At 46.5% G+C, this 17373-nt stretch overlaps 1 protein-coding gene across 7 annotated transcripts in view; it reads left to right on the top strand.

Moving 5' to 3' along the window:
* Window positions 1-17373, top strand: part of inpp4b (inositol polyphosphate-4-phosphatase type II B) — a 150207-nt gene that overhangs the window by 79805 nt on the left and 53029 nt on the right. For 5 of the 7 annotated variants that reach the window (XM_023799244.2, XM_072707703.1, XM_072707704.1 and 2 more), the window contains one exon: window positions 16850-16929. In XM_023799244.2, the coding sequence (XP_023655012.1) occupies window positions 16850-16929 (80 nt within the window). Of the gene's footprint in view, window positions 1-8980; window positions 9554-9651; window positions 9735-13877; window positions 14064-16849; window positions 16930-17373 lie in introns of those variants that run through there. The other 2 variants (XM_072707705.1, XM_072707708.1) reach the window with 2 other exon arrangements.

Here is a 17373-nt window from a genome sequence, read left to right as displayed (position 1 = left end):
TATAGAAAAATTCATATAATTATAGGAAATCAAAAGTACCTTAATTGAACCTTTATCAAGGGTAAATAGGTTTAAATATATAGAGTACTCTAATGAACAATAAATATGTACTGACCTATCAGAATGACTTGTGAACTGTTTAATATAATAGTTTTTTAATTAACATATTGAAATTAATCACCAGTTATACCAAAATATAAAATTGATTTATTTTTTTTAGTTGTCTTTTAAAACAGAATTTGCTGTCTCCTTAATTAATCTCTCATGGTCTTAAATTCTCCAATAATTTTCTTGTATCAACAACATAAAGCCAATGGAAAAGATAATAAAAGCATAAAATACGAGATGCCGAAGGACTTTTCCGCTTCGTTTGGACCGCCGGCATAAATCTCAGTGCAGGCCTTTGTGACACAAGTCCGCTTTTAAATGAATGGTGGCGTACGCTCCGCTCCGTCAGGGAAGAAGCAGACCCGGCTCGAGATGAAAAGGGGGTTTAGGATAATTACCCAATACAATGACTCATGAAATGGCATAATCAGACCTTTTTTTATTGTAGCTGCTGTAATGACAAAGGGAACGGAAGCGGCGTTCTCATTGGTCAAGGCTTGGCGGTACCTTTCATTATTAGCGGAGGTTTAATTTCCGCAGCACCGCCCATGCAGGCAGGTTCTGCGTGTGTGATGGTGCAGGTTCTGCGTGTGTGATGGTGCAGGTTCTGCGTGTGTGATGGTGCCTTGCTGCATGGCCGTTCCGTTCCGTCTTGCATTCCATTCCTATATCTGTCTGTAACAATCCTTTCTTTCTCCTACCTGGATACTCTGAAGTCACCTCAGCTGGTGACCTTCAAGCCCGTGACCGTAGCGCCTCCTGCTTTCTTCACGTTACTACATCAGAGAGATGGAGAATGCTGCTTCTTTCAAAAAGGTTACGGGTCAAAAGTTCACTGGGGGGGGCGGGGTTGGGGCGTGGTTGGGGTGGAGCCAGGTGACGCAACGACTAGTGACGTTGTTAATAATTTCCATATGTTGGGAGAGGGGGGTTTATTGTTTAATTATGTATTATCATTATCATTATTTAATTATTTATTTATTTTTATTATTATTTTAAAATTATTATTATTTAATTATTTATTTTATTTTGACTAGTTTGGAGAGTGAAACGAAGTTTCAGCAGTGAATTGTGTGCTGATGAGTGTGATTTATGGGAATAGCCCCGTGCTATGAGGGTGATGGCTGACGGTGCTGAGCGCGTAGCTGAGCGCGGTGCTGAGCAGGGAGCTGAGCGCGGTGCTGAGCAGGGAGCTGAGCGCGGTGCTGAGCAGGGAGCTGAGCGCGTAGCTGAGCGCGGTGCTGAGCAGGGAGCTGAGCGCGGTGCTGAGCAGGGAGCTGAGCGCGGAGCTGAGCGGGTTGGTTACCTGATGGAGTGTGAGCGTACGCTGGGTCTGCCTGTGGTGCGGTACTGTGGGAAGGTCCCGGTCGGTCCGGAGCGTGTAAATGTTGCGGATAAGGACTTTGGAGATTCTGCAAAGGACTCGGAGATTGTGAGAGCGATGTTGGAGCTTATCCCTGTGTTGCGCGAGTCTGACAGAAACTGTGTGAAAATGAGAAAGTTGGAGCTAAGAGGAGGAGGGTCTGACGCTATCCTCCAATAAACGCAGCAGTTTGGCCTTGTGTCTGTGTCTGTGAGGGGAGGGTGAGTGGGTAGAGTTTGACCCCCCTGCAGCAGCAGCAGTGTGAAAGTGGTAGGGAGTGAGGGTGTCCCTTTTTTTTTTTTTTTCTTGTTTGAAGTTTGGGTTTTTCTCATGCACCTGTCATCCCGGTCAACTTTATGGGCCACACATCAAATTGGACATTTTGTCTTACAGTATATAACATGTTTTTTTTGTTCGTTTGAAGTTTTGGTTTTTCTGATACGGCCGTTATTCACACCCCGGTAGGTCATCCCGGGTCGAGCGTATCGTCTGCGCATAAGTACAAATATGAGTTAAAAGAAAAACACCGCGACGTACATCAAATAGACATGATTAAGAAAATAAGATAATCCTCGGTATCCTAAAACTTGACAGGCTGTATATTTCTCATTAAATAGAAGTTAAAAACCAGCCGCAGATATTTTTATTACGCTGAGTGGTCACCGTACGGGTTTTCCTCCTTTGGTAAAGAAAGACTGGAAGAAGAAGAAAAAAAAGAAAACTACACGGGACTTCCATAGAGTGAGTATATTATTTCTTTTATACATGTTTTATGATAAACGCTATACATTAAAATAACTTATTCTAATAATCGATATTCTCTGTTTTTTTTTCTACGAGAGACGGCGCGGACCAGTCAAGAGAAAATCTTCGAAAGACCTGAATCAGCAGGTATGGACGGAGCAGCACCCCCTCCTATACCCGAAGCCTTATTCGATGAAATAGACAACATCAACAACGCTAATAATGAAAATGATGCGGTTTATCAAAACTACTTTGCTCAACACGACTCGCCACCCGCAGCGTCTAGTGAAGCGAGGGTCAAAGACCCCTGTTTCCTACTGTCCTTAGAGACATTATTAACCTTCCTGTGCTGTTAGGGTCGGCACCCACCTGTTTTTAAGTTTAAAAATGCATAAAAGCAGCACATATATTTATGCATACTCTTAAAACAAAAGGCTCCATATTGAACCTTTAAGGGTTCTATAGCTTGGTACATATATGACACCCTCAAAGGTTCTATATAGAACCATTATAGAGGGTTCAATTAAAAGAAATAGCACCTTTTTGAAGGCAATGGTTCTATTTACTCTGGTTAGAACCCCTATAGTTCTATATAGCACCCCCAAGAACCCTTTTTACTAAATATATACTGCATCAAAGCTTTTTGACTTTGTCAGGAATCTCTATTTAAACTAAATAAATTAAAACAAAATCAAGGTAAGGCATGCCCATACATGTAAGGCAAGATAAGACCAGTTCAGTTTATGTATATAATTCACTCAAGGTTTATTTTACCATTATTTTTTTATTGAAAACGAGAGGAATGCTGTCAAAAGAAAGGTCATGGATAAGGAAGCCTAACAAGGTAACCAAGAGGTAAGAAACAAATTGGATGATAAATAATTGTTTTGAGGGTATCTTATGGCTGATGTAAGACACGTGCTGCTTGACACCGACCCGTCTAACATAAGAGACAGGAACAGAAAGCTAACATAGGCCGAAGGTTAAGCATGTTAAATGAAAGGCAGCTGGATAATTCCCCATAATGCCGCACTATAATAAAATCAAACGCGACATGAAAACGTTTCACCTGTTTAATAGACCTCGATAAAAATGACAGGGACGTCTACGACAAACGCAGATTGTTGACTAGTGGGGAAACTCTGCCTTTTGGATACTGAAATGTAAAACTAGCAGCATCACAGAAGGGTGTTGTACGTCTTTAAAAATATTTCATCGAATGAATTTGTTAATGTAACATGAACATTTTTTCAAAGATGTAAAGATGTTTTAAAATGTAACATGAAAGTTTTTCAAAGATGTACAGACGTTTTAAAATGTAACATGAAAGATTTTCAAAGTAAGACATAAAGATGTTTTAAAATGTAACATGAAAGTTTTTCAAAGTAAGATATAAAGATGTTTTGAAATGGAACATGAAAGTTTTTCAAAGTAAGATGTACAGACGTTTTAAAATGTAACATGAAAGATGTACAGATGTTTTAAAATGTAACTAAAGTTTTTCAGAGTAAGATGTACAGATGTTTTAAAATGTAAGATGTTCTGGTGTTTTATTTTCCAGACGCATTATACGAAAACGTTTTGTTACGCGTATGCAGCGCAAGCCTGTTCGTACAAAGTTTTATGCATTCATTTTGCGAATCAGTTTTGAAATCTAATATGAACGTGGCTTTTATTTGACAAAAACAATGCTGTAAAAATTTTGTAGGCTTTTTATCAAAGGAGATTTTGTTAATGTAACAAATTGTAATGTTTTTTTTTTCAAAGTTGCACAAGAGTTTTAAAATGTAACATGTATACGTGTTTTATTTTTCAAACTTGTACAAAAATGTTTGTGTACATTTATCAAAAAATGTAACATGTACAGGTGTTTTATTATTCAAAATAAAAGTTGTACATATGTTTTGTTATATGTATGCAGCACAGTCATGTTTTTGAAATGTACTAATTTTTTGTGGGGTGGGAATAAAGCGTATTTTAAGGGGTACCTCTCATGGAATCTACCAGTCTTTACCAGCTTTTGAACCCTGAGCCACACGGGGACTGGGGCTTTTAACCGTGAGACTCAACACCTACGCATTAGATCCTTACTTCAGCAATGGTCCCCATGTACCCAGCGTAGGGTCAGGTCCATCGCAAGAGAATGTCTCCGCCGTCAAAGAATGATCCAGCAGCATTTTCTGTATCAACGAATCTGTAACCATTCTTTCCATTCATTATATGCCGACTTTTCCAAAATAGTTTTTTAGCTGAAGCATAAAAAGCAGTAACTTCAAGTGCACCTGGTTAATAGCATTTTATTTTATAACAGTAGGAGCTTGTAAACTGCATTTATCAGTCGCATTAAAACACATTAATAACTTTAAAGAATAAAGCCTTAGTTATTTTTAATAAAGACGCCTTTTCAGTAAATGGTTTTCCTACAAGGTGACCCCGCGGCCTATGCTTAAGGCATCCGGGCGCCTGATTTGAGATGTTTACTGAGGACGGTATGTTAAGTTAACAGTAGTAACTAAGCTGCACCGTGTTTGAGTCTTAAAGAAACTTAGGCCTAATTCAACAGAACCAGTCGTCATCTACTTTGCAGTGAGATTTCTGAGCGAAAAGTGAACGAAGTTTCATTTTCTTTCTTTACCACCTATCGGTAAGCAAGGGAAATGGATGCGGTAGTAACCTATACAGTTATTTATTCCTTCCATATGTATAATGCACCACAGAATGTTTTGCACTTTTTGCACTATTTGTTTATTGTTTGTTGTGTGTTCTACATACATGTTTACACTGGAGGAGCTGCTTTTATTCTCATTGTACATGTGTATAGTGACAATAAAAAGGCATTCATTCATTCGTAGTGCGCACTACGAAGTGTGCACTACGAAGTGTGCACTGGAAAGGGCATACTCAGTCCTTTCCAGTTGTGTGTTACATCAGGCTGTTTTCAGTGACACCACTTGGGTGACTATTTAAAGTTTGCTCTCCTGTTTGTAAACATTAGCTTTTTGCTTCACGGAATCTGTGTCGTCTGCGTGTTGAGGTCTTGAGGTGATCCCTAATTGCGCAATACGCGCAATACTGCCCGCACACCTCAAAATAAGACTGGTATCCAGAGGTGGAACGTTCAGCTCCAGAAAGTACAGATCCTGACCACGATTTAATTTCAACCAACCAGCTGAGTATGAAGAGTCACAGTCACAGAGTACTCAGCTGGTTGATCAAAACGAAGCCTTGGTCTGGATTTGTACTTTCTGGACCTGAACTTTCCTCCTCTGCTGGCATCCATCAGCACTGCAAGCGTGTTTCTCAAAGTCACTGTGGGCGAATGTGGCCCTTGTGTGCAGTCTGACCGCGTAACAGGAGACACTAGGCAAAATTAAATGACCTATATTCATTACAGTAATACAGTACATGGTTCTTATCCAAAGTGCCGTACATTGAGAGAGCAGGGTAATGGGGGGGGGTGGGGGGGGGGTTAAGGGCCTTGCTCAGGGGCCCAATACTGGAATTTCTGGGATTTGAACTGATGATCTTTAAATAAGAGACCCAGCATCCTTATCCGCTGAGCCACACACTACCTCCATTTATAGAATGCTTCACAAAGTTCTGTTTCCTTTTCCATCAGGAAACTCGCCATGCAGTTTTTACTGGAAATTTAATGAAACTAATCACGTTAGCTACTTTAAAAGATTGTTGGCAAATTATATGTGTGATCTCACTCGGATCTATTTATAATATAAACAAAAATATATACACCGATCAGAAAAAAATATATACTTAAAATTGCACAGTGTTACCCACGTGTGTATATTTATAATATTTATAATTTTTCACATTTGTATTTCTTGTACAGTGTAATTTATTGTTTGTATAGTGTTGCTTATTGTCTGTGTACGAGAGAGTATCAAACTGCCGGAAACAAATTCCTTGTGTGCCCCAGCACACTTGGCGAATAAAAGCTGATTCTGTTTCTGATTCTGTAATATATAACAGAAATGTTTAACAATCTCCTATAAGTATATAAGTAAAGTATAAGTAAATTATGTGCTGTTAGCGCTTACCTTTTCGAACTTAGCTCCACCCACCGATTGTCTCCCATCACTCCACACACGTGTCATTCCGTATGATAAACCTGGTTAAAGCGTCTGTCAAAATTGGCCTATTGGATCTAGAGGAGCACAGTGACAGCTCGGCGTGGACGGAGGTGACGCCCCCTTCTGGTGAGGAGGAGGTATGTCATCTCCACACTGAGCTTCTCCTCTGTTTGACGAGACCAGGGAAACCTCTCACCTTGCTGCCAAGGTGATTTCTCACTTGACCACCATGATATACAGTACTGTGCAAAAGTCTTAGGCGGTAAAGGAAATTACATTTAAATGGTCTTCATATCGGCACAAAACTATGATATTATGTCTGTTACCGTGTGTCAGTTTAGCCATTTCAAAGCCTCCCATAAAGTCTCCCCAGTATCTGCAGCAACCATCCAATACACCCGTGTATTTTGTGACCTTGTAGGGCTGATCAATACCTCATTGACTTTTTTAAAAAGTAATTTAATTAATTAATTAAACCGGCTGCTGGTAAAATTTAACGACTACTTGGAATGGCTGGGGTGGCCCTGAGGAGAGGTTTGGGAGCTGAAGCTGTGTTCATCCAGCCATCCAACTAGGTATCAATGACTTTTTGGAGAACAGAAGAAATTATTGTTCATTTTTAGTGTTACTCTTAATTTGCATATGTTCTAATGTTAAATTGTGTTTTTCTCCTGAGTAAATATACAATTACTACCCAAATAAATAGCTTATACCATTGTCTTTGACTGCCTAAGTGCTTTTGGGTAACACATCATTTGATGGGGCACAAATACTTAGTATTGACTCAGTTACTACTATTTCGAGATAAAAGATGCGTCACGATTCATTAACGATTAACAAACATGAGATCAATATGTAACTAAGATTTAGTTTGTGGTCAATTAATACACAAGTAATAGCTTAATACTACATTATTTGTGCCCTCTCAAGTAAAGAGTTACCATCACATACCTAGTTATATATAATTTGCTTCATACTTTTATGGACTTTGGAAGAAACTAACATAGTCTTTGTGTTTTTTGTGTGTGTAACACAATAACAATAAAGCCTGAATATTACAGCTAATGGTGAAGAATTGAACAAGTACCCAAGCAAAACGTCATGTCCAAAAGCTCAGAAGCATTAATGAAAAAACACTTTGTTCACCCTGAGTGACTAATATCACGGTGTGTAATATTTCCGTCAAGGCGTCCCCTCCCTCAAGGTCAACAAAACCGATTTCGAGATCTGCCAGCTAATGTGGCAGATTAGGGCGACGCCACGCCTGAATGTGACTGCCGTGCGGGCCGGCGCGAGCCGCCCAGTGAGGCTTCATTTGCGCAGCAGGCAGTGCGGGAACCATAAACCGAAAGCGACGTTTTAAAGAAACAAGGGGCGCCGGGGATTCTTGCGTAAGACAGAGCCAAGCGTGTTTTTGATTTGATGGTAGAAATGCTGACAGTCTTTGTTCCTCAGTGTGTTTGTGTAGATCGTCAGTCCGATAATGCAGCCCCACCTCCACGTTCCCCTTTTCTGCTGAGCATTTCTAAGCATCAGATGCAAAAAGTATACAAGTAAAAAATATATAAATAAAATATACACATATATATAAAAATGAAAAGCTCGACCCATTTTTACATAAGGTGTTACATAAACAGCATGTATATTTTTGCTTCTGTGTGGGGATTTATGGTATGGAAAAACCCAGTGTGGAGCATAAAATTACAGATTTTTTTTAAGACCCGGTATCCTCCCACTTGCACTGGTGCGCACTGTGGCATCGGGTGACATTTCTCATCTGGACCTTATTGGAAGTAACATTCGGCTTGTCATTTTGATTTCCTCTGAACGTGGACCTTCTGAGGTCTTGATGTTCCTCTGAGGATATACTGCTAATGCAGCCTGACACCCTCCCAGATAAGATGGAACGCGTCAAAGACCTTCTGATGCTAACTATCAGCTCGATGCTGGAGTCTCTTACTGCCTTTTTCCCTCCACATTTTACATCCATGCTTCCCACGAAGGGAAATAAAGTCGGGTTCATTAGCATCCCACATACGCCGCCGCTGCCGCTTGGGCTTGAGGCCTTCCCTGTAGACCCTCCTCCTGCTGCACCCATCCTCAAGCTGCTCTGTAATTTTCCTTGCCTTTTGGGGCCGGAGAAAGCGGAGATTCTTGGTTCCCACGAGCAAATATAGCAGGGCGGAAAATGCCAGCCGTGCTATAGGAGCCGTGCTTTGGCGAGACCCGTGCCGACCGTCTCTGGAGATGGGGTCGATCCGTCCCCGAGGGAGGGGTGTCGGAAAATTTCCCACCGGCTTTCGCGTGCTCCAGACCGTCATCGACACAACTCCCGGAAAAGGTGACAGGGGCGACCGGGCAGGTCCGGCACTGAGATGGGATGAGGACCCTAGCAGAGAGAACTGCTAAAAGTTCGTCACGGGGGCTCAGATTTCCAGGGGAAACAGCTGGTTGTGTTATAAAGCCGGTAGCTGTGAGTTCCTGAATGTTAGTAAAAACGTTCCTTTTATTATAACCATCACTGCAAGTTCTGTTACTGTAAATGTACTGGGATTTACAATGACTAGGCCTTTTTTAAAATGAATTTACCTGCCTTTTGGAAGACAAGGGATAAAAATGGTAATTGAATTGAATTGTCTTATTAGGTTCTTGCTCTGTTGGAAGATGTTCTGCAGCTCCTGCTTCCAACCTGCTTACATTTCCATCTGGCCCTTCACTGGAAGCTCAGCCCAGCTGCGTTTAAGCCAAGTCAGCTCCCCCACAGCACGTATGTTTGCAATGTGCTATTTGCCTCTCTTTGACTTATTTGACGTGTTAATTTCTTTTTAGCAATGCAAAAAGCGGCCACTATTTTTGAGGAAGAGGAAGTATCACAGTGGTTGGTGCTGTTCCTCTATGCCAGTGATATCAGCTGATAACAGCCTGTCTTAACATCTAACCCTTTAGACTTTTTTTAAGCCAATGACATTCTACCGTTCGGTCATGTGACCCGCTATTCCGGAGCCCATATATTCCCCTGACGTGCAGTTCGAGCCTTCCTCTGGGTTGAGCGCCAAGGTTCTCAGGATGCTGTCCAGCCCGAGTTGCTAGTACCTCTTTCCGCAGTGCTGGGGGCCCAGGTCTAGCAGTTCTCTGTTAACGTGTGAAAAGCTCGACACGCAACCATCTGGAAAGGAGCCCTTTGAATGCATGGACCGGAGGCATTCAGAGCCACACCCTCCAGATGCGGACATAAGCTAGCAGCTGCTTGGCAAGTTTCCGTCTCACCTTGAGCCTCCTTTGGCCGGAAACGCCTCCTGGGAGAGTACAGAGAAATCCGGGCCGATGTACCTTCTCCTCACCCTGCAGCGTGCGTTCCTGTCAGCCCGGACCGACGACGGGGAGGATCTATGGGGTGCTGCTGTTTCCGTGGCAACAGGTCTGCCGTGGAGGTAATAAGCTAGTCGGTGCCATTGCTCTGGGGCCTGTGTCGACTTGCTCTGGAATGCTTGCCTGCCGTCACCAGCGGCCTTGCAATGTGTCCGAGCGTGTTCTTCCATAACAGTACGTATGCAGCGGACTGTTACGTCGCCCTGCTCCTCTCGGATTTAACTATCCATCGTTCTGGCCTTCTGTCAGTGACCTGGACGGTATCTCCTGGAAGGTCACCAGATCATTCAGGAGGTCGCTTCAGGGCTCCGCGTAGTTCGGCGTTACCACGGTGCCCTCCCTCCAAACCTTGCAGTATACGAATTTAAACTTCATCACTGGCGATTACGTCGTGGAGAATTATGTGGTAATTAAAGGCGCTGTGTTAAAGATGCCTTCTGGCACCATCTTTCTTAACTTCTTCATCGGGAAATGACAGCCACCGTCTCATAGCCGGTTGTATGTACATTTAGGGAGCGGTGTGTTATTTTTGGTCAGACGCATAAAGAGCAAAGTAGACGGAAGCCATGCCTGCAAGGTATGGGCCGACCGCAAATCAAGATTCCCATAACATTGCCATAACGGTCCGATTCATGCCGAGATTCCATCCTCGCCAAGGTGAAAGTCCCGTGAGTAACGCCTCCAGAGTTGTAGCTAACAGTTCCCGTACTTCTGAACCACACAGCAGGGTTATTCAACTCACGGTCCTCGAGGTCCGAGCACTGCTGGTTTTCCAACCTTCCTTTACCTATCAGTCAAGTGTCAAGCCTCTGACCAATCAGAATCAGTAATTATTAAAGAACTACCTGGGAGAACTGAAAACACGGCCTGGATTTGGAACCGAGGTCCAGAGTTGAAGAAGCCTGCCATACAGTATCCAGTACATGCCACCCAAGGCAAAGTTGACTATATTTCACTTCGCATCTCATTTGCACATTGCAGGTCATGTGTTTTTTCGTTTTATTCTTTACTTCTGATTGATTTTATTATGCTGAAAGCAGATTACTATTATTGTTTTTAGTAGTCTATAAAAGGGGATGCTGTTTCAACTTTAAAGCTTCTTGTGAACACACCAGGGGTTAAATACATTCAAAATGCATAATCAATCATAATCTCTAACATCTCATATTCCGAATGGAAGCTGTAACACAACTTTGATGTTTCTTTTCCTGGCAACAAACACATTAATTTGTTCACATTTGCTGTGATTAATCTTTCTGCTCCTTAAAGCTCATTTGGGGGACATCAGTATTTCCATATAATTATGATGTTTTTTTTATTCAGTATATGTTAAGGATACATTTGGGGTTGGACCAGAAACATGGGGAAATAAATTACCCCCATCCCTGCAGTTTCTGCAGCACCGTGCACTGAGGCTAAGAGCTCTCCACACCTGAGAAATGACCTGGCTCCACTCTCTGCTGCGGTGCAATCTCAGCGGCATTATGCAACTGACCCATAATGCTTAGCGGCAGCCTGTCCACTGTTCATACTTTAGGACATTTCCTGCTTGGGACCAATGGGGTTCCCCTCTGTTTGTTGGCGAATGGGCTGGGGCTTGAGGAGGAGATATGGGACAGTTTAGACATAGGTGACATCCCAAGGACAGGAGATGCTGAATAACTCAAGGAGAGGAGATGCAGAAAATGTGGGACAGCTCAGGGACAGGAGACACAGGTGACATGGGACAGCACAGGGGCAGGAGACACAGGAGACATGGGACAGCACAGGGACAGGAGACACAGGTGACATGGGACAGCTCAGGGACAGGAGACACAGGAGACATGGGACAGCACAGGGACAGGAGACACAGGTGACATGGGACAGCTCAGGGACAGGAGACACAGGAGACATGGGACAGCACAGGGACAGGAGACACAGGTGACATGGGACAGCTCAGGGACAGGAGACACAGGAGACATGGGACAGCTCAGGGACAGGGGACACAGGTGACATAGGACAGCACAGGGACAGGAGACACAGGTGACCCAGGTAGTTCTTTAATAATTACTGATTCTGATTGGTCAGAGGCTTCACACTTGACTGATAGGTAAAGGAAGGTTGGAAAACCAGCAGTGCTCGGACCTCGAGGACCGTGAGTTGAATAACCCTGCTGTGTGGTTCAGAAGTACGGGAACTGTTAGCTACAACTCTGGAGGTGTTACTCACGGGACTTTCACCTTGGCGAGGATGGAATTTGCGCAGGGTTGGGGCTAATCTCGGCATGAATCGGACCGTTATGGCAATGTTATGGGAATCTTGATTTACGGTCGGCCCATACCTTGCAGGCATGGCTTCCGTCTACTTTGCTCTTTATGCGTCTGACCAAAAATAACACACCGCTCCCTAAATGTACATACAACCGGCTATGAGACGGTGGCTGTCATTTCCCGATGAAGAAGTTAAGAAAGATGGTGCCAGAAGGCATCTTTAACACAGCGCCTTTCATTACCACATAATTCACAGGAGACACAGGTGACATAGCACAGCACAGGGGCAGGAGACACAGGTGACATAGGACAGCACAGGGACAGGAGACACAGGTGACATGGGACAGCACAGGGGCAGGAGACACAGGTGACATGGGACAGCTCAGGGACAGGAGACACAGGAGACATGGGACAGCTCAGGGACAGGAGACACAGGTGACATAGGACAGCACAGGGACAGGAGACACAGGTGACATAGGACAGCACAGGGGCAGGAGACACAGGTGACATAGGACAGCACAGGGACAGGAGACACAGGTGACATGGGACAGCACAGGGGCAGGAGACACAGGTGACATGGGACAGCTCAGGGACAGGAGACACAGGAGACATGGGACAGCATAGGGACAGGAGACACAGGTGACATGGGACAGCTCAGGGACAGGAGACACAGGAGACATGGGACAGCTCAGGGACAGGGGACACAGGTGACATAGGACAGCACAGGGGCAGGAGACACAGGTGACATGGGACAGCACAGGGACAGGAGACACAGGTGACATGGGACAGCACAGGGGCAGGAGACACAGGTGACATGGGACAGCTCAGGGACAGGAGACACAGGAGACATGGGACAGCACAGGGACAGGGGACACAGGTGACATGGGACAGCACAGGGGCAGGAGACACAGGTGACATAGGACAGCACAGGGACAGGAGACACAGGTGACATGGGACAGCACAGGGGCAGGAGACACAGGTGACATGGGACAGCTCAGGGACAGGAGACACAGGAGACATGGGACAGCACAGGGACAGGAGACACAGGAGACATGGGACAGCACAGGGACAGGAGACACAGGAGACATGGGACAGCTCAGGGACAGGAGACACAGGTGACATGGGACAGCTCAGGGACAGGAGACACAGGTGACATGGGACAGCTCAGGGACAGGAGACACAGGTGACATAGGACAGCACAGGGACAGAGGACATAGGAGATGTGGCACAGCACAGGAGTCCTGCCAAAACAGCACTGCAGATTCTGTTTTTTTTAACATTTGAATTTAAACATGCTTTGGGTGAGCGGCTGCAGCCTTGAAGTGTTAGCGTGCATCTGTGAGCATCCTTCCTGAATCTCCGGGTCACATGGTTTTCTGGGAGCACATGCTTGAGAGGCCGCCTGCTGCCAGGCCCTTCATTTTCAGCTGATCTCAGAGTGCAGCAGAACACCCCCCCCCCCCCCCCCACACGGCCCCCATGGACCAGCCAATGAACCGCGTCTGCCGGAGAAAACAAACACGGTGCAGGAAAATAAATCTGCTGGCTGCGTTAATTCGTAAAACATCACCCAGAAAACACTGGTGTGTCTCCCGGTTTCCCAGTCTGGAGATTCCACTCTTCCAGAGTTTTCCCCAGCACCTGAACCCGTAAACTGTGCCTCAGAGGCGGGACGTGACCCGGTCAACATCGGAACACAGTAGGGGATCCTGCGATCTGAGTCGCAACATTGTAGATGGAACCGCATCGGACAGGCTGGTGCCCCGCCCTGCCTCTTCCCCCCCGTTCATGGGGCTGTAATGAGGGATTTTCCCCCCGTCAGGCTTCTGAGTCATGGCCCACAGACTGGAGGTGTGACTCTCTCGCTCGCTCTCTCTCTCGCAGCTTCTCCTCTCTCTCTCTCTCTCTCTCTCCCTCCCACCCGCTCACTTGCTTAAAGCGCACTGCACACGCTTCTCGGGCTCTGGCGGTCCGCGTGCGCCGCCACCGCGTCAGCAAGCCAGGAGGACATGCCCCTCCGAGACGCGGCGACGCCCACCCGTCACTAGGTCACGCTGGGGCACCTCTTACCCTGCTGTCACTCTCGACGCACCAGGGTGGTGGCACTGGGGACGGGGGGGGAGGGCACGCACCTTAACCGGGGTGAGTATTTGCCATCCATGAGCTCGTCGCCGCATGGCTTGTGCGTGTGTGTGCGCGTGTGTCCATCGTCACAGGTGCGCTGGGGGGGTGGGGATGGGGGGGGTTAGTGTAAAACTGGGGAGAGTCTGTCCCTCCCCCCTAGAGCTAAACAGTTTGCTCAGCAGCCACGCTCTCCGCTTGCAAGCGAAGGAGGAAATGAGTGCGATGACAACTCGGGGTGGGGGGGGGCAGAACCGCTGAGAAAGAGCACAGATCAAAAGTTTCTTTTAACCGGGGAGCCTGAGACAGTGGCGGAGGGAGGCGCCGCCGGCGGTCGGTGCCCTTGATGTCGACAAGGAGCGGCGTGTCGCACGTTCCCCTTCGCCGTGTCGAGGCCCTGCCTCTTTGATCTACACTGCCATCTCCCAGGCGCCTCCGCTGCCCGCTCCCCCCCCCCCCCCCGGCTCATGCGCAGCATCGCTGGCAACGGCTGCAACCTGGGGGTGACTTTAGGTTCTGCCCCTACAAGTTCTTTTCGAGGCTGGATTAGGGATGTAGTCCGTGCCACAAAGGTGCCGTGTTTTCCCTGCTGTCCGTGTGACTGGGAGAGTATGTCTGGAAAACTGCATTGGGCCATTTGGGCAGCTGTCACTTCCTGGACAGGAAGTTCAGAAAAATTAAGTGTCCCGTCGGGCTACAACAGGTTTGTCTCTTTGCAGAAAGAGTGGGGGTCGACTTTATGGGGTGGGGGCCTGGGGACTGACTTGGCATGCCTGCCTGCCTTCCCTGGGAGGGGGGGGGGGGAAGTGTTGGTGACCCCTGGCAGGTGTGCAGAAGCCACCCTGTTTGGGCCTCTCCTTACCCCCAGCCTGTGACCTTTGACCTTGACAAGCGGTCATGCTGTGTAATGTCAGACTTTGCTGGCGGGCTGGAAAATTGCGCTTCCCCGACTGGATGGCAGTCCGCAGCTGTTTGCCCATGCTGAGGAGCATCCATAATGTGGATGTAATTAAAGGTTTGTCGAAACTTCTTTTTAGTGTGGTGGCTTTAGTGCGCGTCCGGTCTGTTAAATGAGCGACTGGTGGATGCTAACAGCCAAAACAAAACACATGGTCATAGAAAACCTCCATCTGCATACGCTGGTCCAGGTGACGAGGGACCTGAAGGGCAGGAGAACCCTTTGGATGGGATGCTCGCCCGTCCTCACAGGGCATATGCATACGCTACAGGACATTTAGAGCCACCACTTACCCTCACCGCATACGTCAACGACTGGAGGGCACCGAGGAGATCTGTACGCAGGGAGCACATCCAGACTCAAACCCACAACCTTGGTGGTGTGGAGTATGTTGTGGTTTTTTCCAAAATATTAGTCTTTTTCAACATGACTCAGTTTAAAGAGATCAGTTGTCAATGTTCAGGTTCCATTCAGCTTCAGCTTGAAGGTGGAGGCAGGTGGCAGTAGGTGAAGGGAGTCTTGTACCCCTGTTAATGGAACAGGAGACCTTTGCTTCGTTTGAGCTACTAAACCACTTGAAAGCCGTTTCACTCCACAGCCGGGTCGTCCTTCTGATACCGCATCTCACATTATCTCCTATGTTCAAGAGGATGTGAAGCTTCTATTTGAGGGTATATGAAGCCCCTCAGCCCTGCCTGGCCTGCGCTGAACTTCCTGTTGCCCTCCCCAGCTCTAGTGGTGTGCGAGTTCGTTACCCAGCCGCCTGCACACCCCCCCCCCCCCCAGTAAGGGGAGTAAGGGAGCATAAAAAGACAAAGGTTTGGTGTCGGGGGAAATAAAAAAAACCCCACATCCCATATGAGAGAACCGTACATCCACAGAGGTGCCGGTGAGAGTGTCATAGCGAAACCAGCGACACGGCAGCTGAGCCACGCGTCACAGGATGGCTCAGTTTAGCTTTCCTGCTTCTGAGGTAAAATTAGGGTGCGACACGCCGCTGATCTGGGCCTCCTGCGCCGATCCGCAGAGCAGGGGGGCCACACAGGAATGGCCATCTTAAGGCATAATGGATGGCCCTTTCAGTTCTGCAGCTATGACCCACTTACAGCGGCGTGACTCTCCCACAGGGTCGGCCCGCAGACACACGTCGTCTCCGTCGCCTTCTGTCACGCCACGTCCGTGGAATAAAGCAAGTTAAGCTCAGGAAGTTCAGCGTGGTTCGTCTTTAAAAAAAATAAAATAAATAAAAGTGGACTGCCTTTTTAAAAATAGCTACCCTCCTTGGGTGCGAGGTAGTTGGTCGAGGTGAAGTCCAGAGGAAGAGGCCTGCCCAGCGTCTCTGGGAGCCGTGAAAAGGGGCGGGGCTTGTACTCGTGCCCCATTGTGCCGTCCCAAGCCATCCCAGGGAGTTTCCTCACGGTGGACATCATGACTTTGGATAATAAGTGCTCCTGGGCCAGAATTGGTAGAAGGCCGGCCAAACACTATCAGGCCTACTCTGGGCCTCGTCTCCATGACGACATCACCCAGGAAACTCCCGCACTGACCGCATAATCATTATTTACCTAAATTAAGCTCCTCGCTCATCTCTGACAACTTTGATTACCTGTCTGTCGCACAGAGGCAATACACATACACACACACAGAAAGCTTTTTTGTTATCTGTTCCCGGGGAAAGGTGCAGTACTGGAAATTTTCAAAGGAAATTCTTTGTCTTTGGGTCGTCCTTTCCTGCCAAAGTTGTTTTTCCATGGAAAATTGCTGTTTAAGATGGACTTTATCCGAGTGCCACGTCGCTCGCTGGGCTAATGCGGCCTGCTAAAACATTTTTTTTTTTTCTCGTTCGCAGAGGAATATTCTGGGCTACGCCACGTTCTCCGTGGGGGACTTGTTGAAGTCGAAGGAACAGCAATTAACCATTAGCCTGAGGTAAGACTCTGTCTGATCTTCGTCTCGTCTCAACTGTGGACTTTTCTGTGTGCCCCTCTCCCCTAATTGTGTCTCTTTGAGAATGCAGACGGCCCAAGACCTGCTGTGAATTGTTCATCATTTAAACCTACAAAAAGTTCCTCTGCATGTAAAATATTTGTATTTGAATCCAGGCACAATTACTTGAGACAATGTGTCACCGGGGCCAGTTTGTTCTTACTGGGGTCCCACACAGAACGTCATTTTGGGCCCTCAAAGTGTAGTAACTGTTTCAGCCCAACAGAGGGCTCCCACTGTGGCACTGTGTGGGTTGAGGGGTGATACACATCACGGCCACATGCCTCTTGTGGGTTTCAGTGGTCTTACAAAACCTGAATATACCATCATTTCCTGTCATAGATGCCATGGTCTAATTACTGGGTGCCAAAGGACAGGTGGGGCTAG

Source organism: Paramormyrops kingsleyae, chromosome 25 (genome assembly GCF_048594095.1).
Source record: "Paramormyrops kingsleyae isolate MSU_618 chromosome 25, PKINGS_0.4, whole genome shotgun sequence".
NCBI classification, from domain to species: Eukaryota; Metazoa; Chordata; class Actinopteri; order Osteoglossiformes; family Mormyridae; genus Paramormyrops; species Paramormyrops kingsleyae.
Note: the sequence above shows the minus strand (reverse complement) of the source record. Positions and strands in the feature narration are given on the sequence as shown.